At 51.7% G+C, this 25,230-nt stretch overlaps 9 protein-coding genes across 9 annotated transcripts; 8 read left to right on the plus strand and 1 right to left on the minus strand.

Annotated features, from left to right (window-relative positions):
* Positions 1–434: 434 nt before the first annotated feature.
* LTR84_005020 (uncharacterized protein) lies at positions 435–1,625 on the plus strand (the record flags this gene model as incomplete). The annotated part of the gene is made up of 1 exon (XM_064848592.1): positions 435–1,625. The coding sequence occupies one exon, from the start codon at positions 435–437 to the stop codon at positions 1,623–1,625; it is 1,191 nt and encodes a 396-aa protein (XP_064711216.1).
* Positions 1,626–3,648: 2,023 nt separating this feature from the next.
* Positions 3,649–4,900, plus strand: MPG1 (mannose-1-phosphate guanyltransferase; the record flags this gene model as incomplete). The annotated part of the gene is made up of 4 exons (XM_064848593.1): positions 3,649–3,655; positions 3,710–4,639; positions 4,691–4,828; positions 4,881–4,900. The coding sequence occupies 4 exons, from the start codon at positions 3,649–3,651 to the stop codon at positions 4,898–4,900; spliced, it is 1,095 nt and encodes a 364-aa protein (XP_064711217.1).
* Positions 4,901–7,043: 2,143 nt separating this feature from the next.
* LTR84_005022 (uncharacterized protein) lies at positions 7,044–9,031 on the plus strand (the record flags this gene model as incomplete). Its single annotated transcript, XM_064848594.1, has 2 exons — positions 7,044–7,455; positions 7,503–9,031. 2 exons carry the CDS (start codon positions 7,044–7,046, stop codon positions 9,029–9,031), a joined length of 1,941 nt encoding a protein of 646 aa, XP_064711218.1.
* Positions 9,032–9,486: 455 nt separating this feature from the next.
* On the minus strand, positions 9,487–10,893 carry LTR84_005023 (uncharacterized protein; the record flags this gene model as incomplete). Its single annotated transcript, XM_064848595.1, has 1 exon — positions 9,487–10,893. The coding sequence occupies one exon, from the start codon at positions 10,891–10,893 to the stop codon at positions 9,487–9,489; it is 1,407 nt and encodes a 468-aa protein (XP_064711219.1).
* Positions 10,894–11,551: 658 nt separating this feature from the next.
* Positions 11,552–12,118, plus strand: LTR84_005024 (uncharacterized protein; the record flags this gene model as incomplete). Its single annotated transcript, XM_064848596.1, has 1 exon — positions 11,552–12,118. One exon carries the CDS (start codon positions 11,552–11,554, stop codon positions 12,116–12,118), a length of 567 nt encoding a protein of 188 aa, XP_064711220.1.
* Positions 12,119–12,872: 754 nt separating this feature from the next.
* LTR84_005025 (uncharacterized protein) lies at positions 12,873–13,709 on the plus strand (the record flags this gene model as incomplete). Its single annotated transcript, XM_064848597.1, has 1 exon — positions 12,873–13,709. The coding sequence occupies one exon, from the start codon at positions 12,873–12,875 to the stop codon at positions 13,707–13,709; it is 837 nt and encodes a 278-aa protein (XP_064711221.1).
* Positions 13,710–14,379: 670 nt separating this feature from the next.
* On the plus strand, positions 14,380–16,849 carry LTR84_005026 (uncharacterized protein; the record flags this gene model as incomplete). Its single annotated transcript, XM_064848598.1, has 4 exons — positions 14,380–14,855; positions 14,937–14,969; positions 15,036–16,531; positions 16,698–16,849. The coding sequence occupies 4 exons, from the start codon at positions 14,380–14,382 to the stop codon at positions 16,847–16,849; spliced, it is 2,157 nt and encodes a 718-aa protein (XP_064711222.1).
* A 2,980-nt stretch (positions 16,850–19,829) lies between these two features.
* On the plus strand, positions 19,830–21,602 carry LTR84_005027 (uncharacterized protein; the record flags this gene model as incomplete). The annotated part of the gene is made up of 1 exon (XM_064848599.1): positions 19,830–21,602. The coding sequence occupies one exon, from the start codon at positions 19,830–19,832 to the stop codon at positions 21,600–21,602; it is 1,773 nt and encodes a 590-aa protein (XP_064711223.1).
* A 703-nt stretch (positions 21,603–22,305) lies between these two features.
* On the plus strand, positions 22,306–23,369 carry LTR84_005028 (uncharacterized protein; the record flags this gene model as incomplete). The annotated part of the gene is made up of 2 exons (XM_064848600.1): positions 22,306–22,767; positions 22,887–23,369. 2 exons carry the CDS (start codon positions 22,306–22,308, stop codon positions 23,367–23,369), a joined length of 945 nt encoding a protein of 314 aa, XP_064711224.1.
* Between the last annotated feature and the right edge of the window lie 1,861 nt (positions 23,370–25,230).

Raw genomic sequence — 25,230 nt, forward strand, 5'->3', positions numbered from 1 at the left:
TTCTCCCGCTTCTCCAGATCACCATTCGCTGCGCCACCAAACTAGAACATCTTCTTTAATGCTCTCATCACCGGCCGGCTAACTTTTAGTTGGAACTTGGAAGCGTGTTCCAGGGCCCCTACCAAACCGACTTGGATCGCGTCAAGCGCCAGTCGACATAAAAGCCCCAACGATCCGCCACATCCGCCTCTCATCACACTTTCTCAATCTTTTGGCTGATCCCTCGCACCTCGTCTGGGGAAGCTCGTGAATCTTCTTTTGGATTTTGGCCCTCACGTTCTTTTACTTTACCTGGTTGGCATTGGATCGCGTTGATCAACGTAAATAAACTTCTTGGGGTCGCCTGCCTCTTATTCGTCATCGAAATTCAACTAGCCTCGCTGTTCCCCATACCGCAGTCTTGGGCAGGCTCGGCCATACACTCCGATCACTATATGAGCCGCATGATCATCCTGGCAGGCGCTCCTGCTCCTGCGAAGCTCGACTGGAGCGAAAAATCCCTCTTGTCCTCCGAGTCAATGCATCTGGAGGGTGTCACCTCACCACTCTCGCCCACTTCCAAAGCCTTTGGTGCTCAATGGCGACAGATCACCACCCAAAGGCTGCAGATGCGCCCGATCCTCCCCAAACTCAACATTGGCCCACTACCTACGCCAAACGAGCTCAACAAAGGCCCCGCTGAATTCTTCAGCCCTGATGAACACATTGGCACCCAGACACCCGTCAGCGATATCAGTGCGAGTGAATCGCAGCCGTCAGCGTCCGGCGCCTCGGCCGATTCTACTTCGGAAGCACTGTCGGATTACTATCAACACTCTTTCACAATTCACGAGGCGATACCGTCGAATCAATTAAGTGGCTTCTCAGAGTACACACCGGGCACACCGACCTACGAGAGCAATGAAGAGATGTTCCCAATGACTCCGATCAATGGAGGAGGCATAATTCGCACACCCTCGCAGCGGAGACTGAGCCAGGCACCAAGACCAAAACACCTCAGCGACCTGGAGGACATTCCCAATGCAAAGTACCTATCGTCGATCGAGCCACAGACGATGACGGTCAATCTGATCGTGGGCATTATATCAATTGCACCACCTCGCACAGTGATTACGGGTCAAAAGTACGGAAAGCCGAGGCCCACAGAGCTCGTGGAAATGATTGTCGGCGACGATACCAAAACCGGCTTCAGCATCACCATGTGGCTACCACGAGAGATGAGAGTGAACTGGAAGGATGGTGCAAACGCCGCGCCAGAAGGATCAAGAAGTGTTTTGAGGCGGAGCCTCCGGTTTATGCGACCGCGCGACGTGGTATTGCTACAGAATGTCGCGTTGAGCTCCTACCAAGGCAAAGTCCATGGACAGAGCCTGAAGGGAGACGTGACCAAGATTGATCTACTGTTCCGGAAGAAAGTCGACGACGACGATCTCAGCGGCATTTACTCGGTCTCAAATCTACGGACAGCTACAGGCAAAGACCCACAGGTGTTGAAAGTCAAAAAGGTTCGAGATTGGATGACCGAGTTCGTCGGCGACCGAGGCAGCCCTGCTCCCAAAGGACGACGAAGAAGGGGTCTTGACGGAAGGCTTGGGTATGGATTCCTCCCCGACGATACCCAGTGAACGAATCGAGTCAACTCTTTTGCATTTTGGATGTTCACCCCCTCCCATCCCTTTTTATCATCTATAATACTGGAAGAATCGATTGCCGCGCAAGCGAAACACGACAGACACCATATACTTTGATTGAAATTTCCGAGAGCAAAGCGAAGACGAGCAGCGAAAGATAGGTTCGAGCACGCAAGCGGATCAGGTCATTTACACAACATGTGTGATGGATGTAATATTATAGTGAGCTGAGTTGGGAAGAAGGTAACCCGTTGACGGAATGAGGTTTAACCACCCCCGGGGGCAAGGAAGCGGATGTGATGTGTGTTATTGCATGTACACACCACACCGCCCCTTTGTATTGTAGAATATTTCTTAACCGAAGTCACGAGATAATGATAGCCTAGCACACAGCACAGCTCCGGGAGTTGGTTCTGGGGTCTGGAGTTGGACACATAATAATCCTGCTTTTAATCAAAGAGACAATGACAATGATTAATACTACCAAATTGACTCGAAGTGAAGGCATGCATGACATTTCAGACGTGTAACGAATTCCGGATGGAAGAGTAGCAGAGCAAGTACTTCGTACGAGTAGTTAGTTGGGGAGGGAGAGGAGAGTGTCGTGGCCCTTAGGTACCTAAGAAAAGGGGTAGCAAACTTGCAAGGGCCTTGTGGCTGTGGCTGAGCCCTGCCAGTGCGTGCGTGGGATGGAAATCAAAAGTGGCCTCGTGACCGTCAGAAAAAATAAGGGCTCGCGGTGATCTCGTCTGAGATCACGGAATCACGGGCTCTAGACGTGAGCTGGGGGAAACAAGATTCTAGGCCTCCGGGGATCTATCTAGCCTTGTTGCTGTCCGCCGGTCGCGAGGACTGAAGGGGGATAATACTGTGAATAATAATATAGAGGGAGCTTGCGAAAGCTGGGTTAGGTACAGTAGGTTATCTATCCGTAGGTAGCCAGGGGGTTTCGAGCCGCCGCCACCGCGTACCGCGTGGACATCCCCCCGAGGTCACTGTGGTGGAGGAGTGAGTTTACTGTAAAAGAATTGGGTGGGTGCAACAGTCAATAATAATAACTTGAACAAGCGGCTGAAGGGAAACAGCAGTATGTCACGTTTGGGTCTGGAGGAATTGGGCAGTGGTAGCCGGTACCTGGATTTTCACAGTTCATGTCACCTAGGTATGTTCCCGTCGAAGCAGCACAACGGTTATGCCTCATGCCTCGTGGCTGAGGCTGGCGGCCGGCGAGGTTGTACCAGGTGCTACGGTAAGGTCTTTTAAGAGATGGATTAACGACAGCCATCTCCGTAGTGAAATTGACAGGAAATGAGAATCCCGGTCGTTATTCTTTGGCCAATGAATTCACGGTGGCTGTCTGCGTGTGCAGGAGGCTCCTCGAGGATGGATCTCGAGACACGGATACTACTGAGAAAAAAGGAGATGGGATGGCGGCTTCTCGCAATAATAATGGGCTGAACCTGAAGTGCCATCTGGAAATTTCCCTGAAAGACCGAAATGGGTCATGGCGCGCTCCTGCTATCGATAAATTAAGCACGCGTGAGGCAAAAACCGTCCAAAGGAGAGACGAGAACAGCGAGAACAGCGTGGCTTGACCGACAATCGCCATGCTGACTTTGCCCTTTCTGGCCTTACCGTCGATATCCCGTTCCCCACCGGTAGCCCCTGCCGAAAGAAAGTTGCTGCCATTGCCCTTGCTCTTGCCCTGGCTGTCCAACGTGCAGTGCGACGCAGTCACACTCTCTCCTCAGGACCTCGAGCCCTTTTTTTCAGCATTTGTGGTTCACCTACTTAAGATTCCCATCCCCTGCTCCGAGCTGTCCTTCCGATCTCTTTTCCCGCTCTTTGACCTTCTTGACTGGTAATTCATCCTCCCTGTAGGAATCTATACACCGTCCTGTACTGCACTCGTTTACCCTTCAGCTTTCATACTGAGACACTCTCTGTCGACAGATCCGACGATCAAAACCAATCAACAGACTAGCTGCCAAATCACTCTTCGTCAACAACCTCCAACATGAAAGGTGGGATACTGTTCCTGACTCTGTAACCCTGTCCAAGCCCTAATGATCTTACAGCCCTCATTCTCGTCGGTGGCTTCGGCACCAGACTGCGACCTTTGACCCTCTCCAAGCCCAAACCTTTGGTCGAGTTCGCCAACAGACCCATGATCCAGCATCAAGTCGAAGCATTGACTGCTGCTGGTGTCACAGACATCGTTCTTGCTGTCAACTACCGCCCTGAAATTATGGAAGGTGCTCTGAAAGAATACTCCAAGCAATACAATGTCAACATCACTTTCTCTGTCGAACAAGAGCCCCTGGGCACAGCTGGTCCTCTAAAACTCGCTGAGAATGTTCTCGGAAAGGATGACTCGCCATTCTTCGTCTTGAACGCCGATGTTATCTGCAACTACCCCTTCAAAGAGATGGCTGCTTTCCACAAAGCACACGGTGATGAAGGTACCATCATTGTCACAAAGGTCGAGGAGCCTAGTAAATACGGTGTTGTGGTTCACCGGGAAAACCATCCTTCTCGCATTGACCGATTCGTGGAGAAACCAGTCGAGTTCGTGGGAAACCGCATCAATGCCGGTATCTACATCTTCAACACCTCGGTTTTGAACCGAATCGAGCTTCGTCCCACTTCCATTGAACAGGAGACCTTCCCCGCAATCTGCAAAGATGGTCAACTACACTCCATGGATTTGGAAGGATTCTGGATGGATGTCGGACAACCAAAAGATTTCCTGAGCGGAACATGCCTCTACCTCTCATCACTGCAGAAAAGACACGCCAAAGAACTTACTCCCGTTTCCGAACCTTTCGTCTATGGTGGAAATGTTCTGATCCATCCCACAGCAAAGGTCGGCCAGAACTGCCGCATTGGACCCAACGTCACCATTGGTCCTGGATGCGTTGTTGGGGATGGTGTCAGATTGCAGAGATGTGTTCTCTTGAAGGACAGCAAGGTCAAAGACCATGCTTGGGTCAAGTCTACCATCGTTGGTAAGTAATGTTATTGGTGCAGTTGATTCAACCTACTGACGCAGTCTGCAGGCTGGGGATCCACAGTCGGCCGATGGGCTCGATTGGAAAACACCACAGTTCTCGGTGAAGATGTCACCATTGGTGACGAGATCTACGTCAATGGCGGAAGTGTTCTACCCCACAAGAGCATCAAGGCCAATGTTGAGGGTAAGTCTGCATCAATCGAGATGGAGTGAATGAATGCTGACCCATATTCTAGTGCCATCCATCATCATGTAAATTGCGTCTAGCAATGACTACGTGACGACTTTGATGGGTTCCGTGTTAGCTCTTGACTCACCCATGTTTCCAATTGCTTCGACAAATGTTTTTACTATGCATGGCGATCGACAATCAGGGTGCACGAGCTGACCTGAGGCGTTTTATTGAGCGACAGGATGATTGCAAATCTTTTCGCAACGACTTTCTTCGAACTTCTATCACGGTTAGAACTTTTTTAGACCTGGGGAATTTTATGCGGACACGTGTTTATCATATCGTGGTTCTTCAGAATACAGGAACCAGACAGGCATGAAGAGAACGAATGTTCGGTGGTCGAGCAAACTGGAGTACCCAGTGAGGACTGTAGTGGTCCCAAAAGCTGTCTGGTGGAGACTCGCGCTATGCTGTTATGGCATTTTTATCGATTGTAATAACACTATGAACATTAGAGAACCTCTTGAGCCCCTACAATGAACTATCAGTTGATCTCCATAACATCTAACATGAGTGTACTCGGTACTCTAGGTCCGTAAGGTTTGAGCACTCAGCCTCACATTGTCCTACTAGTCCCCCACACTGCCACTGCAAGCCTGCAAGTTGTGCCGCTCTCCATTCGTTGCAGTATTGAGTCGATGACAAACTTGAACATTGGAACCTCAAGAACGTCTTAGCGAACGATTCGTAGCACGAGATACGTTATAGCCCACGGGCGAAATGCCAATCGATCAAGCTATTCTGCACCTAGTGGCACGACATTTGGGGTCGGAACGCACCCGTTGCACGACGGTGGTTGGTGATGCCAGCGAAGTGGCTGCATACAACAAATCACATTGAACATGGATGATGCCGAGCTCAAACTGGACGGTGGACAAAGTGCCTCCATGGCCAAGAGCAGCCAGCATGCAACTACTCCGTACTCGTAATTTCGTTCTTTTAGCGACAATGACCAATAATGCATGACAGGGATAGAGCGACGTCGGGAGTTTCCCCCATTTTTTCAATCGAGTCGAGCAGTTTTAGGCTGCTCAACCTGCATAACTCGGTATCACCTCTTTCGTTATTCCACCAGACCACCCTCGCCATCATTGCATGATTGCACAAGGTTTTCGATTTCCGGCTCATAGATGGGCTAAGAATATCTCTCGACTCTATCATGATAGGTTCAGGCCTCCCGTACCTCGAGCTAGCCTTGGGTTATTTTCCTCTTGCATTTGTCCCTCCCGACCCCTCCTTCGCCATGGCTGGTCCCATGGTCCATCATCCATGTAGTAGTGCTTGCTCCACGAGCTAAGTACCCAAAGTCTCTTGGCAATGTGTCTCGTTGAGTCGTTGGACTTTTCAGCCTGATCATGAGATTCCAAGCTACAAGATCTCTTCCAAAAGGATACCAAAAGTCTTTGAAAACAGACAGCAAAAGAGCCGTAAGTTGTCCAGATGGACTCGCTGACCTTCCTTTCATCCTTTGTCCTTCATCCACACCCTTCCCAAAGGCACAGCATTATTGCCGAGCACGGCAGAGTTGGGGGCCAGTATCGATCTGCTAGGGTCGAACACCTTCGTACCGACGGGGCGAACTAGAAATGGCACTACATGGTTTGGGCTGATTCTAGGACGAATGGCTCGTCCTTGTGCAAGCCTCGCCCGTGTTCTCAAGCAACAAACTGCATGGTACGAGGTATCTCGTCTTGTCTTTGTGAGGCAGTCCCTCCTCGGTCTGCATTATTGCATGGCAGAACCGGCGAACCGCTGCCCTTGTTGCTCTCTTGTCTAGCCCCCTCCACTATCCGTCTTGACATGCGTTCTGTATTCGCTACATTCAAACTTCGCGAGCGAAAGCTGCACGATCAAGAAATCGTTGGCTCCAGGCTAGGCCATTCCATTCTCCGAGATTTCTGCTCAGCCGCAAGGATGCCTTTTCCTATTTGTAAATGCAGGCATCTCTGCTCTTTTGAGCGTTTCAGCCTTCCTTCTTCTTTCCACCTCTCTTGTGGAACCTGGTTTGCAAGCAGCAGCAACGAATCCTCTTTCAGTGCTTTGCGCGAGAGGTCAGATCCATTCGACTGGTCTGTGATAGACGCGTCGCTAAGCCGTCTACATCAATCACCTTGGACGAAGTCATACAGAATACTGTCTCCTTTTGTGAAGGGAAAGACTGCCCATCATGACTTCGCTATGCCAGAACACAGCAGATCCATTGTTGCTCTCGATTAGACACAACTCTGTCGCCGCCAATGGAAATGACGCTCGGGCCTGGGGTGTTTTTGTCGAGCTGGGAGAACCTGCTCAGCCATTTTCCATCCGCCCATCTATCGATGACTTCACCATGGTTGCCCTGTCAGACAACTGCCTATCAACAGACTATGCCTGTATTGCAAGGCGAGGAGGTGTATACAATCCCGAAGCTTCATCTGCAAACATTACCACCCTTGACATAGGTAGTTGGAACGGCACGATTCAACAATACGACGATACCATTTTCGACTATCACAATGACGTGCTTACTATTCCCCAAGCAGTCAACACAACTGAGGTATGGGGCTGGCCCTTCGTCAGCGATGACAAGGACTTGTGGGGTGAGTGTCGTATCTCCTCATCGATTCCCTCGGCTGACCAAATCTAGCAACTCGAAATTGGCTGGGTCTGGGCTTGAACTCTAGTTTTTTGACCGCTGCTGTTGATAGCGGTGCTGCTCCTTCGAAGTCGTGGGGTATGTGGACTGGAAGTCGATCAATTGATAATCCTCAAGACGGTATGCTTGTTCTCGGTGGCTACGACAATGCCCGGAAAGGGGGTGATTGGAAGGTTTTCCCTGGCTCCGAGAACTGCCCGACGTGCGTGCAGATCAGCAACATGGAGTGGGTGGACAGCACGAACAATGCGACATCGCTTTTCAATGGAACATACGAAGCGATCCAAGTCGCATTGGACCCTTGGTACGATACCATCCGTGTGCCACAGGCCATTTGGGAAGTCTTTGGTGATATCACCAAAGGTGTATATGATGATGACATTGGATATTTGACATGGCCTGCCGGTACTTCACCAAAGGGCAGCCTGAGGGTTACGCTCCAAGGTGGTCATGTTACGACTATCCCTGCAAGTGAAATATTCACCAAGCCAAGAGCCTACAACTCTTCAGGAGACCTCTACATCACAGACAACACCACCGAATTTGCTTTGATATACAACACTACCAGCACGGGCGCTTCCAGTACTGTGGGATCATGGGGGCTTCCCTTCTTGACCATGAATTATCTTGTCGTGGATGTACCAAAGAAGGAGTTCTGGTTGACACCTGCCGTGCGTCAAGATTTCCAGAATTCTGGTGGTGGTGGTGCTCTGGCCCTTCCATTGTGTTCGGGATTGGCCGCGACAACACCGACATCATCATCAACGCCGACACCCACTTCGCCTACTCCGGGTCCAACGAGCACGACAGCTGCAGCCAGTGGTGGTGGAACACCCACAGGAGCGATAGTTGGCGGCGTTGTAGGGGGAGTTGGCGGTCTTGCATTGATCGCACTTCTCGCATTCCTCCTCCTTCGCCGTCGCAACCGGTCCAAGAAGGAAGCCGAGATTGCCAATTCATCCGCCTATCCTCCTGCACCCCCCACACAGCAAGTCTTCCCACCTCAGCAACAACACTACGTCGGCCCTGCTGCTCCTCCTGGCGTCTACTCACCTACTCACAACAGTTATCCCAGCCCGCCATTCGGCAACTCGGCGCACAACTCAGTGGGCTATGCACCTATGCCGATGGGTGGATTCAGTGGCCCTCGAAGCGACTATTCGAACGATCACACCGGTCCGCAATTCTACAGTCCTTCTCCGTCTGTGAAGCCCGAGCACGCCTCCATGGTCTACTCTGACACTGCCACGGCCGTGCCCGAGCTTGCTTCGCCTGGTCAGCATCACCAGATGACATCCGAGTGGCGGGGCGAGAGGGATTCGAATGTGAGTTGTCCTAAAGTTTATTATTTCCCCGGGTTCCCTGTCCTCGATTTACTGACTCGTGATATAGAAAGATATGACCGCAACGGTATCGCGGCCCTTCGACAGTACTTGGCAAGAAGGCCCCCACCAAAGATGAGAGTTTATGGTACTTTTCCTCGGGAAGAGCAAGCAGTCGAGCGTAGGCACGGGAGTTGAAACAAAGACAACACACGCTCCTAGATGGGAAAACCAAACCACGCACAAACTCATCCGCATCCCATCTTTAATCCTTTGACGATCTGAAACGAGAATGAAATCCTCTCCAGGCGATATTCTAATTGTTATGTAACCTATCCAGCTGGGTTAGTCTGACGCATCTATGCATCTGGTTGGATTGAACACTGTAATGTCTTCATAATGGAAATTCACTGGCAATCGCTCCAGTTGACCTCCGGGTTTCCCATCGTTTCCGCATACCTATGTGTAAACGCAGAATAATGAAACGTAGCCGTGCTTGGTATTTCTGAAGTCTGCATGTTGTACATATGTTGTCTTCGTCTATCATGGTTGTTAATATACATACATCTAGGACCACTGTGGTTGTCGACGTTATCAAATACAACATACCACAGCGATTGAAGCCACTCCCGCCACCACGGAGTCGTCTCCCATCATTCCTCCTCTTTGATAGCACGTCCATTGACATCAGCAGCAGCAGCATCACCCGCCTGCTCCCCTTTCACATCAAAGGCGATCTCAATCTTCTCCACCACCTCAGCCTTTCTAACCACGGCCCTCCTCCCACCACCACCACCACCACCACCAGCAGCAGTAGGTTTCGACCCCCTGACCTCAGCCTTACACAAGCCGGTCCCGGCCAAATCACAGTCGCCACACCTACGGCCGACGGGCAAACAGACGGTCTGGCCGAGGCCAACGAGCAACTTGTTGATATCATGCCAGCGGTCGCGGGGCAACCAGGCCTGCAGGGCGAGGCGCGTCTCCTCGGGCCCTTTGGTGGCGTGCCAGCCCCACAGGTTCGTGATGCGGTGGACGTGGACGTCGACGCCGATGCCGAGGTCCTCGCCCCACGCCGCCGACATGCAGAGGTACGCCATCTTGGGCCCGACGCCGGGGAGCGCCACGAGCCCTTCGACCGTCGACGGGATGTCCGACTCGTATTGTGCCGCGAGGATCGCCGCCGTCTGCTTGATGTATTTGGTCTTGTTGTTGTGGAACCCGACTTTGCCGATCAGCTCGTCCAGGTGTGTTGCGTCGCTCGCCAGGATGTTCGACACCGTCAGTTGCGATTGGTGCTTCGGGTCGTCGGCCGTGCCGAATGGTGCGTCTGATTGTGTCGCCATTGACGTTGTTGGCTTGGAGTCCGGCATCAGTTCTCGGTGGAGGCGCTGCATGGCCACCGCTGTGACGGTGTCTTTGGTCTGGCTGGACAGCATCAGTGCGGTGAGTGTATGGTAGCGTTTCTCCTTCGGCGGGGCGCCGCGCCAGTATAGGTCCTCGCAGCCCATCGTGTCGACTGGAGCCGTGGGATTCCGCTGCCGCATGGCTTTGACGATGTCGTAGATTTCCGACCAGTTCGACGGCGGCTCAACCGTCACCGTGCCGCTGGGCGATACCCGTCTGCGTGCTGGCTTCTTCGGTTTCGCCTTCGCTTTGCGCTTGACTGGCCGGCTCTCCTGATCCTCTCCCTCCTCATTCTCGTCCTCGTCCTCTGGCTCGATCTTGACTTTTCGTGGCGACACGCTCGTGGTTTCTTGCTTGATCGTAGCCACAGACACCGATGCTGCGACAGGCGAAGTTGTCCCCGATTTCCGCTTTCTGCTCGCACTGACCACGGATTTCGCAGCTGGCAAGGCATCTTCGATGTCCGGCGTGACGCTCAACTCAGAGACTCTGTCTTCTGTTTCTTCCTGTTTGAACTGCACTTCTCCATTGTATCCCAGGGCGAAGGAAGCGAGTCTCTTTGCGCTCCTTGTTGAGCGGCCTGACGCGAGGGTATTGGGAGAGATCGCGCTGAAGATTCGCGTGGTGTCCTGGGAGACCTTGGAGGTACGCATTATAATTGAGGATGGCGACGATCTGTCATTGACCTAGCAGTGAAATTGAGCAGAACCGCAGTGGGTAGAAGAAGTTGATCGACTGGTCTATGTCATCACTAGGGAATATATTGAGCTGCGGTGCAGAATTCTACCCGACGGGATTGGCCGTAGAGCCCGCGCTCCTGGGGATCACAGATCGCGTATAGGGGTCAGGCTTCCCCGCGTCTCAAAGTTGAGGGCGCCCGGACTTAACCATTCTCCAATTTTATTAGGCACCGGGTCGCTTAATCTTCGGGGGCTATTGGGGTTCTTTGGGCCTCAGACTCACCTCTTCCTTAGGTAAGCGGATATCACTCAGCAACCGAGGCTGAGGGGATCCAGAACCATGAGGCTGGCGCCTCGCTCGTGAGGCTGGGCCAAAACAAACATCTGCAACCATATCAAAATCAAAGGTCTCTTATTTCACCCATGTGCTCGTACCGTTGGTAATTTAGCAGGCCATTGCCTCAGAATATATACTCAGATACAGGCACAAGTCTACTCATCCCCTCTGAGCTCGAATTTGATGCCATTTCTACCGAACGCCAAATCCTCCTCTTCCACCAAATCCCGATCCCGCTCCGCCTCACAGACCCAACCACCACCCACCTCCTCCACCTCACCTCCCAGAATCGAGATGTCCAGCTCCGACAAATCCTCACGAAGCAGCAAAAACGCACTCAAACGCCTGACGCACGAGATCCAAGACCTTCAAACCTCCCCACCAGACAGCGTGCTCCACCTGGGGCCCGCGAACGACGAAGATCTATTCCAGTGGGAAGCAGTGCTACGAGGACCGCACGACCCGTCATCACCCTACCACGGCGGCCTGTGGCTGCTGTCCATTTCCGTCCCGCCCAACTATCCGCTCGCACCGCCCAAAGTCTCCTTCGTCACGCCCATCTGCCATCCGAACGTACATTTCTCGACAGGGGAGATCTGCTTGACACTGCTGTCCGGCGAGCACTGGACGGCCGCGTATAACCTCAGCACTACCGTCAGCGCGATCCAGCAGTTGCTGTCGGCACCGGGGCTGGATAGTCCGCTGAATGTCGATATTGCGAACCTGTACAGAGAGGGGGATGCGATTGGTGCCGAGGGGCTGGTGAGGTTCTGGACCGCTGAGAAGAGGTGGGCGGGTGAGGGGAAGGCTGGCTGGATCAGTGAGCGTCGTCCTGGCACTGGTGGTAAGCTGGGGGAATGAGATCTATAGGTTTTGATGACGAGACTGGATAAGCGCTACAAAAGGAGATGAGTTCACAGAAAAGCAGGAAAACAGGAAGAAGACAGGACTCCAGCTATTTGTATATCGGAAGGTTACGTTGGTGTTATTAGCTGAAGCGCGTCCAAAGGCACAGCGTGGTCGGTGTTCGTGTGTTTGGTATAACATTATTTATCGAAGTTTTCGAACGATCTTGATTTTCTCCCAAGCTCCATGCTGCAAACCTTTGGGACTGCCAAACTCAGACTGCACAAGCAATTTCAGGATCAACCAACTGCTGGAATTGCAACAGTGTCTACAGAAAGCTGGATAATTGAAGCTTTGTCCGAGAGAATTTGCTCTGCCATATCCTCAAGACTCCTGCCGACTCCCAGGGTCATCGCTCAAGATTTCCCGTTTGAATATGAAGAGCCAATTCAGTGATACGCCACGGATATTTAGATGGCATGGGTATGAAATGCTGACTGGGATGGTTCCAGATCGTCATCCAGGAGTTACTCGATTGCTTTGAGAGATAATGGCACTCCAAACCTTGAATATGGAGATGACGAAATGCTGCTTCGGATCCGAATATATCCGGTTCGGCCTATCATGGCATAACATTCTGTCTCTTAGGCATATGGCATTGAAAGGACTGCTCGGCTGACATCAAGATAAAACAATCCTATCTCTCATAACTCAACGATTGGAGAGAGTGTGTGTCCTGCAACTCTATCTATCTGATTGCTCTGTCTCCATGGGCGCTCAAATGGTACCACGCATACGCTGCATCCGCCACGGACAAGGCTTCCACAATGTGGGAGCCGGGTGCTACACTCTTCGCGACCCGTTCCTGACTCCTCTCGGCGAAGAGCAATGTCAAACTCTGCGGGACACATCTTTCGCAGACCAATCTCGCATCTCCCTTGTCGTGGCCTCTCCGCTGTGCCGAACACTTCAAACTGCATCTCTGATGTTTGGTCAAACACTCGACTCCAACAGCAAATGCTCACCGCAGATCCTCGCACTACCAGACACCCAGGAGACGTCGGACGATCTTTGCGACGTCGGCTCGGACCCAGCAGTTCTCCAGAAAATCGTTGCCGACTTCAAGTGGCCCGTCGACCTCTCGCTCATCAAGGATGGCTGGAACGACAAGACTTTAGAGAGTCGCTATAGTCCACACAGCGACGCCATCGCTGCACGGGCACGAGATGCTCGATTATTCTTGCGGCAAAAGATCCGCGAGCTGGTCGACGGCGGCAGCGACCCCGATGTCGAAATCGTCTTGGTCACCCACGGAGGATACTTACACTATTTCACGGACGACTGGGAGGACGCGTTCCAATTTCCCGGGACTGGCTGGCGGAATTGCGAGACGAGGACTTACACGTTTGAGAATGGGTTTGCGGAAGACACGGATGGCGATGCGAGGTTGATTGAGACGCTGGAGAGTCGGCGGAGGCGAGGCAAGACGGATCCCATGTCTGGCAGGGAGAAGCAGCCGGGGTTGTTTGAATTGGCGATGCAGAGCTGGGAGAATCAGGGTCTGCCCCGGCCTGACAGACTCGGAGTGGCGCTGAAATCGATTTGAGTCCTAGAACTGGCGAGAGCGGGAGATAGAGTTGCTATCATAGATTTCGGACCTATATAGATACTGGATACCACTTGTTCTACATCATTAGTTGACGAGCAGGTGGGTTCTATTCTTCAATGCGTCTCCGGTAGATCATCACCAATATATCTGCTTAGCGATATAAGAGCGCATCACATCGTTATTGGGAGTATCTAGGTCATAATTGATAATAAGCTTCGGATTCGAGTAGATACTTTCTAGTGAATTGGATCTCTGGCAGCGGTGATTGAGTATGGGGTGAGGTGCCATCGTACATTAGGAGCGCCGCCAAGGCCTGACGAGGCTTTGTGACGGAACTGCAAAATCAACCTCATCAGGTAGTCCAAATTCCTGTGACGATCACCTTGGACATTTTCAGAGCAGCAATCATGTTGGATAATGACCTAAAGAGTAAACGGTAGAACCTGTGAAGTCAGTGGCCTGGATGTCAAAAAACTCCAACTCACCCATGAAAACCCCCACACTTCGAAGTTCGCCTCGCAGCCTCCGGCCGCTCATGTGCACATCACTCTAGGAGATATTGAGATTGTCGATTTCTGGACAGTTCACCCTTGAGGACTCGCCAGGGTATGAATTGTACCATCTACACCATCGTCAAGAGATCATTCATCATCGAGAGTCATTCAGAATGGCACCAAAACCGGCGCTCCCACCCGGGCCGTTTTTCACGACTCTGGCACATCTCCTGACGCTCGAGCAAGCATCCGAAGTTGCCGAAACCAGCCTGCTCCTGTCATCAGCACCGCCAGGACAACTCGCACGCGCGGGCCTCGCGATCCTGTCACTGACGATCGCGTCCCTCAAGACCGGTCTGGGCGGCCGCTCTGTGGTCGAGCTCTCGCTCGACTCGGCCGTCGTGGCCAAGGATTCCCGAGGCGAGCTGCCCGAGCATGGCATCCGCACCGGTGATATCGTGCGCGTCGGGGAGATGCCCAAGGGCACGGCGAAGAAGAAGGAGGTCACGGAGTTGAAGGGGAAAGGCGTCGAGGGCGTCGTGACGAGAGTGGGTGAGAGGGCTGTTTGGGTCGCGCTGGGGAGGGATGGTAGTGCTGCTGCTGGTGGCGGTGATGATGTCGAGGCTGTGCCTGATGGAAAGTTGTGGATGTAAGTTTCTTGTGTGGTAGGGGTGAGGGCTCTACAACGGTGATAACACGAACAGTGTGAGCTGACGGGTGTTGCTTTTAGTGTCAAGCTCGCAAACGATGTCACGTACAAACGGTAAGTTTAATCTACTTGGGCTCTGGAGCTGAGCGTTTCAAAGCACAGATCTGACTGCCCAAAAAGCATGCACCAGGTCCTGACCAAGATTCTCAAGACTCCCGAATCATCATACACATCATTGCAAAGTGTGCTATTAGGCCTATCGTCGCCGGGGACAGTGGACCCCTCACAAATCAAAGACCTCGAATTCCTGGATCCAACCTTGAACGAGTCACAGAAAGATGCTATCCGCTTCGCACTCTCCTCGCCAGAGATCGCCCTGATCCATGGACCGCCCGGCACAGGCAAGACGTACACACTAATCGAGCTTATCCTCCAATTTCTAAAACGAAACCTTCGGGTTCTCGTGTGTGGGCCCAGCAATATCAGTGTGGACAACATCGTGGAGCGACTTGCGGCAGCGTCGCCTTCGACCCCGATCGTCAGACTCGGACATCCTGCGCGCTTGTTACCCGGTGTGTTGAACCATTCTCTCGAGGTTCTGACGCGCACGAGCGAAGCCGCAAGTATAGTCAGTGACGTGCGGAAGGAAATGGATGAGAAGCAGGCGTCAATACGAAAGACTCGAAATGCCCGTGAGCGGCGTGCGATATATGGAGATCTGAAGCAACTGAGGAAAGAGTATCGCGAGCGCGAAGGCAAATGCGTGGATGGCCTCGTCACCAGTAGCAAGGTCGTTCTGTCAACCTTACACGGTGCTGGCGGCTATCAGACTCGGAACCAGGAGTTTGACGTCGTGGTGATTGACGAGGCAAGTCAGGCGATGGAGCCGCAATGTTGGATTCCGCTGGTATTTGCCGGTCAGAACGTGAGGAAGCTGGTGTTGGCTGGAGATCATTTGCAGCTACCTCCTACCGTCAAGAGCGCGGACGACAAAGAGAGTAAAGAGGAGAGAAAGAAGGCACTGAAAGGGCTCGAGGAGGAACTTGCAAAACTGACCGTCACAGAGCAAGAGCAAAAGACCGCAATAGGATGGTCTCTAGAGACGACCTTGTTTGATCGTTTATTATCTATGCACGGTTCGGGGATCAAGAGGCTGCTCAACACGCAGTATCGCATGCACGAGAACATCATGCGGTTTCCGAGCGACGAACTATACGACGGAAAGTTGGTCGCAGCAGATGCAGTGAAAGCGCGGCTGTTGAAGGACCTCCCATATGAAGTCCAAGAAACCGATGACACAATCGAACCCTTGGTCTTCTTCGACACGCAGGGCGGAGATTTTCCCGAGAAGACGGAAGACCAGACAGATGGTCCGGTGAAAAAGTCGGTCTTGTTGGGTGACAGCAAGAGCAATGAAATGGAAGCAGCTGTTGTGTCAATGCATGTCAAGAACCTTACCGATGCCGGGGTCAGAGACGAAGATATTGCTGTTGTGACCCCATATAACGCACAGCTCGCAGTCCTGAGCTCGATGCTCAAAGACAAGTATCCCGGGATCGAATTGGGAAGTGTGGATGGATTCCAGGGGCGGGAAAAGGAGGCTGTAATTGTCAGTCTGGTCAGAAGTAACGCGGAAAAAGAGGTTGGATTCTTGGGTGAGAAGAGGAGATTGAATGGTAAGTTTTCGCAGTCGCAAATTGGGAGTCTTCGGAAGTTTCGTCGTGCAAGCTCTCATTCCTTCCCGCTGCGGGAGAAAGGGCTGCTTTTGGCATTTTCCACGCGGCTATCCAATCTCAAGTCATGCAGTCCAAAAGGAAAGACAGGCTAACATTTGATATGCAGTTGCAATGACAAGACCGAAAAGACATCTGTGCATCATCGGAGATTCCGAGACAGTTTCTCGAGGGAGTACATTTCTGAAGAGATGGATGAAGTTCCTCGAGGATCATGCCGACCTCAGGTATCCCGCTTTGGACGACCTGGAAGTGGGCTGACATTCAGTTATGCATGTGTTGGCTTTTGGCCCCGACACGAGGGAATCACAACTCATACAACAGACCAAGGAATGGAGTTGCAGTGAATCATTACCTGAGTAGCCCAATTCATCGTGGGATTACGGGAGATGAGGACATTTGATTTCGACAACTCCGCGTGACGGTCGCAGGGAGTTGCCGTCAGTAGGATGAACAAAACTCTCTAGAATTATTCGAGAAGTGTCATGAATGGCCAGCGATAGCAGTGACCTGCATCGAAGGGGTCGCGTCACTGGCAGGCCTGAATGCGACAACGGTCCTTTTGATACAACCTCCGAGGTCAGCTGTCGGCATTTCGCACGCAAACTTTCTGACAATCTAGCCTTACAAAGATGACCCTGGACGCGCAGCTAGCTTCCTCACAGCCCAGGGACATCAATAAGGGCGAACATTCGGGGCAACCGAGGAATAGTTGATAAGGTTGCATGAAATATCAGCTTCGGATAGGTCTAAATACATGATGGAAGTAGACTAGATTATCAAGTGATGATGATCATCCAAAGTCTCTGATCGAAAGTTCGTAAGTTCCAGGTTAATCGTTCGTTTCATAAAAGTCAAATTCTTTACGTGTCGACCAATGATGGAGAGTATCGCGGCTTTGCAAGTTGGTGGCCAGTTCGGTGTGGACCGAGTTTGAGGTGCAGAGGTTCTTGGGTGGGATCGAATCATCAAGAAGAGGCTCTCAAAGTGACAGCTGATCAGTGGCAAAGGGCAAAGACCCTCCCGGCTCTAGTTCCAGTAGGTGCGGATATGCCAGTCAGACCTGAGGGTTCGGTACGGAGCATGTCTGTGGCTAAGTTCACGACCTTATTCGAACTTGGAAACATCCGTAGAGAGGCCGATTTAGAGTAGTTGCCTGAACTTGAACTGCAGATACCGTCGCATGACACTGTACACTGTGCGGATACTGCACATAGGCTTTGGGCGGAGATTAGTAGGGGGATAGGTACTCCTTGAGTGGTAGCATCTCAAATCACTCTGGCCGAAGCTAATTGTATCAAGACGGCCTAAGTATGCAGTATGCGAGTTCTCCGGAGCCAAACCCGGTGTGTAGTCGAAACTAAGGAAACCTGAGGAAGAATTAAGTGCCAACTACCAAGTGATTGCCAGCGACTTGGAATTGGAGGAGAAGAGGCCAATTGTGCGAACCAAGGAGCAACAAACCAACGACCCTAACGGCCACAACTCAGGCTAAAGATGACTTGCAGCTGGATGCATGGCGCAGGGGTAGACCACTCAGCAGTGAGGACGAGTACGGAGTATCCGTACCTCGAGTAGGTGGGGCAATAAGAGCTCCAAACGTACTCGTACTCTGTAGGATGCAACCTGGCGTCGGTGTTGGCAGGCATCGTGTTGTTGCATCCGCATGATATCCTTGGTGACGGTAACTCGGGTTGTGGTGGTGAAGAACAAAGAGATTTTTACGGTATAGAAGGGTTCTTTGTAGTTGGTGTTGGTGTTGGTGTTGGTTGTGGCAGATGGCGGTGAGGTTGACACAACTCGAACACCTTTGAACCATTAATCTCAGAGAGAGGGACTATTCAAGACACATTAACGATGAACAGAGGCCCCCCCCCGCGTGGAATTGAACGCCGAAACCCCAGTGCTCAGATAGTCCGTAGCACTCTGAATCTGATGGAAAAGGCACTTGGAAGCTCGGTTAGAGTAGGGCATGTCACTAAAGGACAATCCCTAAGGCAGGCCAATGCCAATATCCAAAGCTAAGCAGGGATGTGGCCCGTTCACGCCCGTTCTAGCTAAACTATCGGGGCACCGGTCACCTAGATGCCCAGCGTGCGGCAGTGAGTGGTCCGCCATCGCCAGCCTTGACGCCCACTATTTCCTCTTTCTATCAATCTGGAGTCACCTGGGTTCACTTTGGTGCACACCCTCGCCATGTCCATCCATGTCCATCCATGTCGGTTTTCACTCTTGAAACGCCAGCACAACCGGTGGGACTCAAAACAGCATGACTACGAGTACCTTCCAAGTCGGTATTCTGCAAACTGTCAGTCGTGCTGTCCGCACGCCGTCACTGCTGTCAATCAGGTCAAGCCCGAGGGCTCAGCCATTTACTGCATTGCCATCCTCGCGAAATATCAACTTTGGCAGCCACCACCGCTTATCCTCCACCCTTTGACTGGCTCTTGAGCGGGTCGAAGCGATACCAAAGTCGATCCTATCCTAGATTCCTCACCATAACTATTGTCTTGCCCAATTAACTTGCTACCTTCCTTCCCTTTCTCCCCGTCGCAGTACGAGTCCTCATCGTTGTAGGTTCACGTTGATCTGAACTAAATCGGACTCCCACGCACCACGTTTCTCGTCCTTCGTGGCCAGCACCAGCCCAGCCTTTCGCGCTCCGCTCACCTCACTCCTACATATTCTGGCCCTGGGAGGATCTCTCTTGCTCACTCAGATTTTCGGCTTCTTTCATTCCGCCCCTCGCCTATATTCCTACTCTTCGTTCGGTTGCCCTGCTTCTTCCTTGGCCAGTGTCTCTGTCGCTTCTTCAGTTTCTAAATCGCCTTTCTTGTCCTTCCTTGACCCTATTTCTGCCATCACCAGGACTCTCTGGGTATCTGCTAAGCCCTTCTCTCGCTGCGAAGCCACCTGGTCTTACCTTATCTTGGAGCACTTTTGCGATTCGATAATCTTAATCTGCACACATCTCCGCCGGGGAACTGCCCTAGACTAGAATCTTGGAGCTTCATCCATCGCCTCAAACGCCACAAGTTATATCTATCACTTCTCGTCATCCACTCAGAAAGCAAGTGGCCCTCAACTTGTCGGTGTGACTCGTCGATACTGATTGTCATCCTAAGCCAAGCTGTTGTGACTCAGATTCGGCCAACAGGATGTTGACATCGTCTGTATCCGTGGTTATTCGTCCGTCCTAGATTCTCACCCATAAGTACTCGCCTCCATACCCTCGACCAGGATGCCGTCCCCGAACCATCGCACACGAGCGTCGCTTGGTGCACCAGCTACTGGGGCGGCATTGCGACGTGGTGAGGTCAAAATCTCCGATCCCATCCCTTTCGATACCAACGACTACTACACCACATATAATCCAGTTACTCCGTCCAAATATCCTTCTGGTCTAAGGGTCGACGACTCTACTTGGCCGCGCAAGAGCAATCCCGGTGCCGAATTTCACTATCGACATGCTTCGACCGGCAACGTTCCAAGTAGCACGGCAAGGGCTTCAATGGGGCCGTCCCTTATGCCAAGCAGCATGTCTTCCGTCCCATCGAAAGCGTCTCTCAGTCAAAGAAAGCAAGGAGGCTTTCGAGCTGCTCTAAAACGTATGTTCTCTAGCAAGAGACATAGGTCCGTCCCCAGTGATGTTTCCGACCAACAATACTTTCGAGGCGAGCCGGGTTATCTCAATCCAGTAATGGAACAACATGTTGTTACTCGTGCTGAATCCAACCCAGCTCTGAAATCCAGTGCGCATTCCACTACCTTCGGACTGAACCCCAACCATCAGCAGTCAGACTTTCTTGATGATCAGAATATCGAACTCCCTCCACGGCGCGGGCGCCGAAACACCTTGCCGAGTCTGGTTTTCAGTGATCGTGAATCTGGCCTAGTCCCTGCTATCAGCGAGTGGTCAGCCGGAGATTCCCAGCCAGACAAGAAATGGGTCAAAGAAGATTATGTATCGGATGGTCAATTGAAACGTCGATCTAGGAGTGCCGACGCTCTCAACCAGCTTCTACGACAAGAAGGAGTGGAGCCAAGTTCCAAGAGGGATCGGGCAAGTGAGATTGCCTATTGGCGGAACAGTGCCATTCAAAATCCTGTGCCGGTCTTCAGTGGCCAAACGATCACCGTTGATCCTGTACACGTTCCGCAAACAGTTGCTTCAATAGATGGATCGGAGCCCACTTCGTCGGTAATCAATCCTCTTCAGACCTTTGACTTCGGCCTTGATGGTAGTGACAAGTACGACACAAGCATTGAGCAGCGAGTAAATACTCTGGAAATCAAGCTATTTGACTTCGAGTATGCCATTGCCAAACTTCAAGGCAACGAACTACAAAAGCCAATGCTCAACTCGAGACAGCAGCAACGCGGCTCGATACATAACATTTTCCCTGATGACACCACGTATCCGACAATGACCACGGCATCCTCTTCAGAATTCAATTTTTTGTCATCACCCGAATCAACGACACAGGATGTTACATTCTTATCATCACCTGGAGAGTCGCCACCTATTTCACCGGACAATGACGAGTTATTCAGACCACAACGAGCAAGCAAGGCAACAACTGCTACTATCAGACCATACACAGCTCGGAGAAGATCGCCACGTTCGCCTTCGATTCATCTCTCAGCAGAGCGATTTGAAAGATTGATGGAGATTATGAGAGAAGAGCAAATAGCTCGACGGAAACTGGAAGAGCAAATGTCGGAGCTACGACAGGAAATTGAAATCCTGCGCACCCCAATATTTGCAACTATCCGAGAAGCATATCCCACTCCAAGTCCCAAATCATCCCACACCAATGCAACTCCACGATCGCTCCACCGAGCACCACCATTTCAGAGTCCCGCTTCCGCAGAGATATCGCGTTTCAGTGGTACCGAGGTGGACTCGGATCCCGAAGAGGGAAACGGGTTTGAAGATGTATACGAAACACCCCACGAAAGCCGAAAAACTTTTGAAACGGCTCGAGGTTCACCAAGCCAAGTAACAGCATGATATGATTCAGGTTTTTTTGAAGGCTTTGATAGCTTTTAATGTGCATAATTTCGCATTGGTTTCCGATGGTATAGCTTCCCCTGCCCATTTCGATTGGAGCTTTTTTGTCAAGAGTTCAGGTTGTGGAACGATGACATTTCTGAGGGATCGTGACAGGATTGAAGTCTTTCATTGACAATGCATATTATCACCAGCAGATATATAATACTCTGCATGGCTGCCTCTATTTTTGAGCAGTATTTGGAAGAGAGATACCCAATGAGGAGTGACAAAGCTCTAGTAATCCAGAGCCGGGAGGCCTTTTGTACAATATATACAGTTAGGAGACATATATTTGTCCTTTTGAGAGATGTCAAGAATAGCATCATGAAGCAGATCACCTTGTTATCCAAATTGTTGTGTTCCAGGTAGTGGTGGTGAAGAATGCTTGCATTTCTTTATTGAAGTCTGGCGGAATGAGGCTACGTGGACAAGGCTGAAACCAGGGGCTGGAGATTGTGCACGTGATAGCCAAGAGAAATTGGAGTTGGAGAAACGAGTTCCATTCAAGTTGGAGCAGCCTGGGAAGTTGATTCTCTAGATCACTTGCAGAACCGGCCAGTTGTGCAGCAGATGGACATCAGCAAAAAGCGTGAATGACTCCGTTATCGGTTCGTTGATTGCTATTCTCCAGTAGTGAAGACATTTCTCGGTGAGGGCAAACATGTCTTCGTCTCTCACGCGCCTCATCCCTCCCACCCCAGCCCAATCCAGTGCCAAAGCACGGCTACTCACTCCCACGACGCAACCGATCCCACTCCAGAGCTCGGCACTAGCAAAGCGATACAGCTACATCCACACCGCACTGGTACCGGCGTACTACTACCTCCGTGCATCAGAGCTGGTCAAGGATCCTCTGCCGACACTAATCACAGATGTCGTGGTCGTGGCCTTGGTGCAGGCACTCTTCTGTGTCCTCTCACTCCCAACTGCTGGAAGCTGGGCTAGTGGTACCAGTGGAGGCAAGATAATCGAGGGGACGGCCACGATCAAGAGTCCTAAGGCTTCCAAGGTTACTGGAGGGGCCTCCGCGGTCGGTAGCATGCGGAAGAAGGTCGGGCCTGTGGGAGCCAAAAGTTCATCCAGACCGGGTGTCATCACTGAGAGCGTTGGGCAGAGAGTCATGGTGAGTTATTTACAACTTTTCTTTGATGGTCTTGCTTTTGGACTCTGGCCTTTGAAGACGAAGACCGTCCCCGTGCTGTGCCAAAGGAAGTGAAGCCACTCATGCTAATTATCTACCAGCCAACTTTCTTCTCCCTCGTTCTAACTCTCGTCGTTCCGCCAATCCCCCTCACGATCATCGCCCTCGTTCTCGGCGCGCCTCTCTACCCAACCTCTCTCCTATATCACACCCTCCTCCTCGCGCTGCATGTATCTCTACTCGCCTTCCTACCTATCTTCTACGCGCACGGTGTCTCCTCCTCTGCTTGGCGTGATGTGGCTGCTGCATGGCTGCCGTTCGACGAAGCAGGTGTGTGGGCCGGCACTGTTGGAGCCATGGTGGGCGGTTGGGTCGGTGCGGTCCCTATTGCGCTTGACTGGGATCGTGAGTGGCAGAAATGGCCATGCACGGTCGTCTGGGGTGTTGTGCTGGGGTGGACAATGGGGAGAGTTCTGACGAGTGTTGTTGGGTTGGGTGTCGGTAAGAGGATCGACCTCAGCGAGACGGAGGAGGAAAATCACCATGCGAGACCCGAATTCGTCCTCGCGGAGAAGAGTCGTTGATACGTGGATTGGTATAATCAAACTGCATCGGTTGGATACTTGATGTTAACGCTCTTAAATGAAGCCAAGAGCACTCTATCAAAGTCTTGACAAGCGAATTACCAGAGTCACATACTTTCTATGAGCGATGTTGGTTGGGAAGTCGATTGTTGTGACTTTTCCCATGAAAGAACCACCATTTACACTCGAAAATCCGTCGGGGTTATTCACAGCCGACCGGATCTGGGGCTATCTCGAACGGCAGAAGTTCCAGGACACTGTCGACCACAATGACAAGATGAATGGAAATCCGCATTCTCATCAAAACTGTATCAATTCAAGAGCAAGATTTTGCTAGTGTCTTTGCCACACATGCCAGCACTCACCGATGAACGGGGCTCGACCAGCGGCAAAAAAGCAATGAGATGAGGAATGCCAGTTAGAGTATGGATGATGAGCAAGATCTTGCAACAACGACGACAAACCCACTTCTCCTCGTCCCACATATTATTGACACCTTCTATCCTTCGTCGTGCAGAGAACGGAGGTGTGGGGGTGGATTACCCAGCCTACGAGTAAGGCCCCGAAAGATCTGGAAACAAATCCGAAACAAAATTCCCTTCAGTCCTCTCCGGGGCCAGGCTTATCCGGCCTTGCCCTTCTTTACATTCTACGAGTACGACGAGTACGAATCGGGCCAATGGGCGGAGTAAGAGGCGATTTCGGTCGCGGAGATCTACCACTAATCCGTACGATCAAGTGGGCGCGCAGGAGAGTGTATAGTGGGACAGATGGATATCTCTGGAGTAGCAACCTGGAAGACGAGGGCAAGGGCAAGGGCTTGGAAAGATACAAACAGACTAATTGGATGGATGAGGGTCATTAGGCCTGAAGGATTCTTCTAGGTGATAGCCATACGAGTAGGGAACTGCAGCCTGAAAACAAGTACGAGTACCTGGGTCACTCTCATACCCAGAGGATACAACTTTCAAGTTGGTAGCAATCCCGGTTCTATTGGCTTAACCCCAGCTGAAAATCCCTTACCTTGTACACAGGATCATGGTACTTCCACATTCTGCGACAATCCCCTCCAAGTTGCAAGTACCTTGACTTCTCCGCAGATGGGCAGGGCAGTTTTTCGACCCAGTGCCTACTAGGTATCCGTTGACCGTAACTGCTCCAGTGGTCTAACTAGTACAGTGCTACTCCGGGGTCGATCCAAGTGCGCCCATGTCGACTCCACAGTTCCACCAACGATCATCCCTTCCCTTGACTAGGTATCCGTATTCACATATCCGCACTGGCACGGCCCTGCCGATCCAGAAGGGACTTTCGAGACGTTCAGTTATTATTGAGAAAGAACCAGCTGGACTCGAGTCTCGACTCGAGGGTCGAGAGGAGGCCCACCCTCACCGCCGCTGATCTTGCCCTGCCATCTCGGGGTTTTCCGTAAATATCCTGTCTTCCTCTTGCAGAGGGCTTCGCTCTCGTTGTCTATAACTACATTTCCGCGAGTCAGGTAGGCCAACCTCGTAACACTACTGCATCAAGCGCGAACCTCGGAGGGACTTTGCCTCGCAAGGCATGTATGTCTATCCAAAGCTCGTAAACTACGTATGATAGTATCTGTAGACTGTAGGTGCTCCGGACACTGCCCGCTGCCTGCCCACTGGGGCGAAATCGCTGCGAGAGTCATGGTGCCTGTGTATGTACCAACAGAGCACAGACTGGGTCCTGGTTAGTCAAGGCTGATTTCTGATGTCTGTGCGTATATGATAGCGGGTGAAGTCACAGTGACTCACGTGTCGACGCCGTCATGTGGTATGGTTAATGGGCTCTGGTTGGGTGTAGTGGTGGTGTTGATTTATTGACTCTTAACATT

This window comes from Exophiala bonariae, assembly GCF_035927105.1.
Source record: "Exophiala bonariae strain CCFEE 5792 chromosome Unknown scaffold_2, whole genome shotgun sequence".
Lineage (NCBI taxonomy): Eukaryota > Fungi > Ascomycota > Eurotiomycetes > Chaetothyriales > Herpotrichiellaceae > Exophiala > Exophiala bonariae.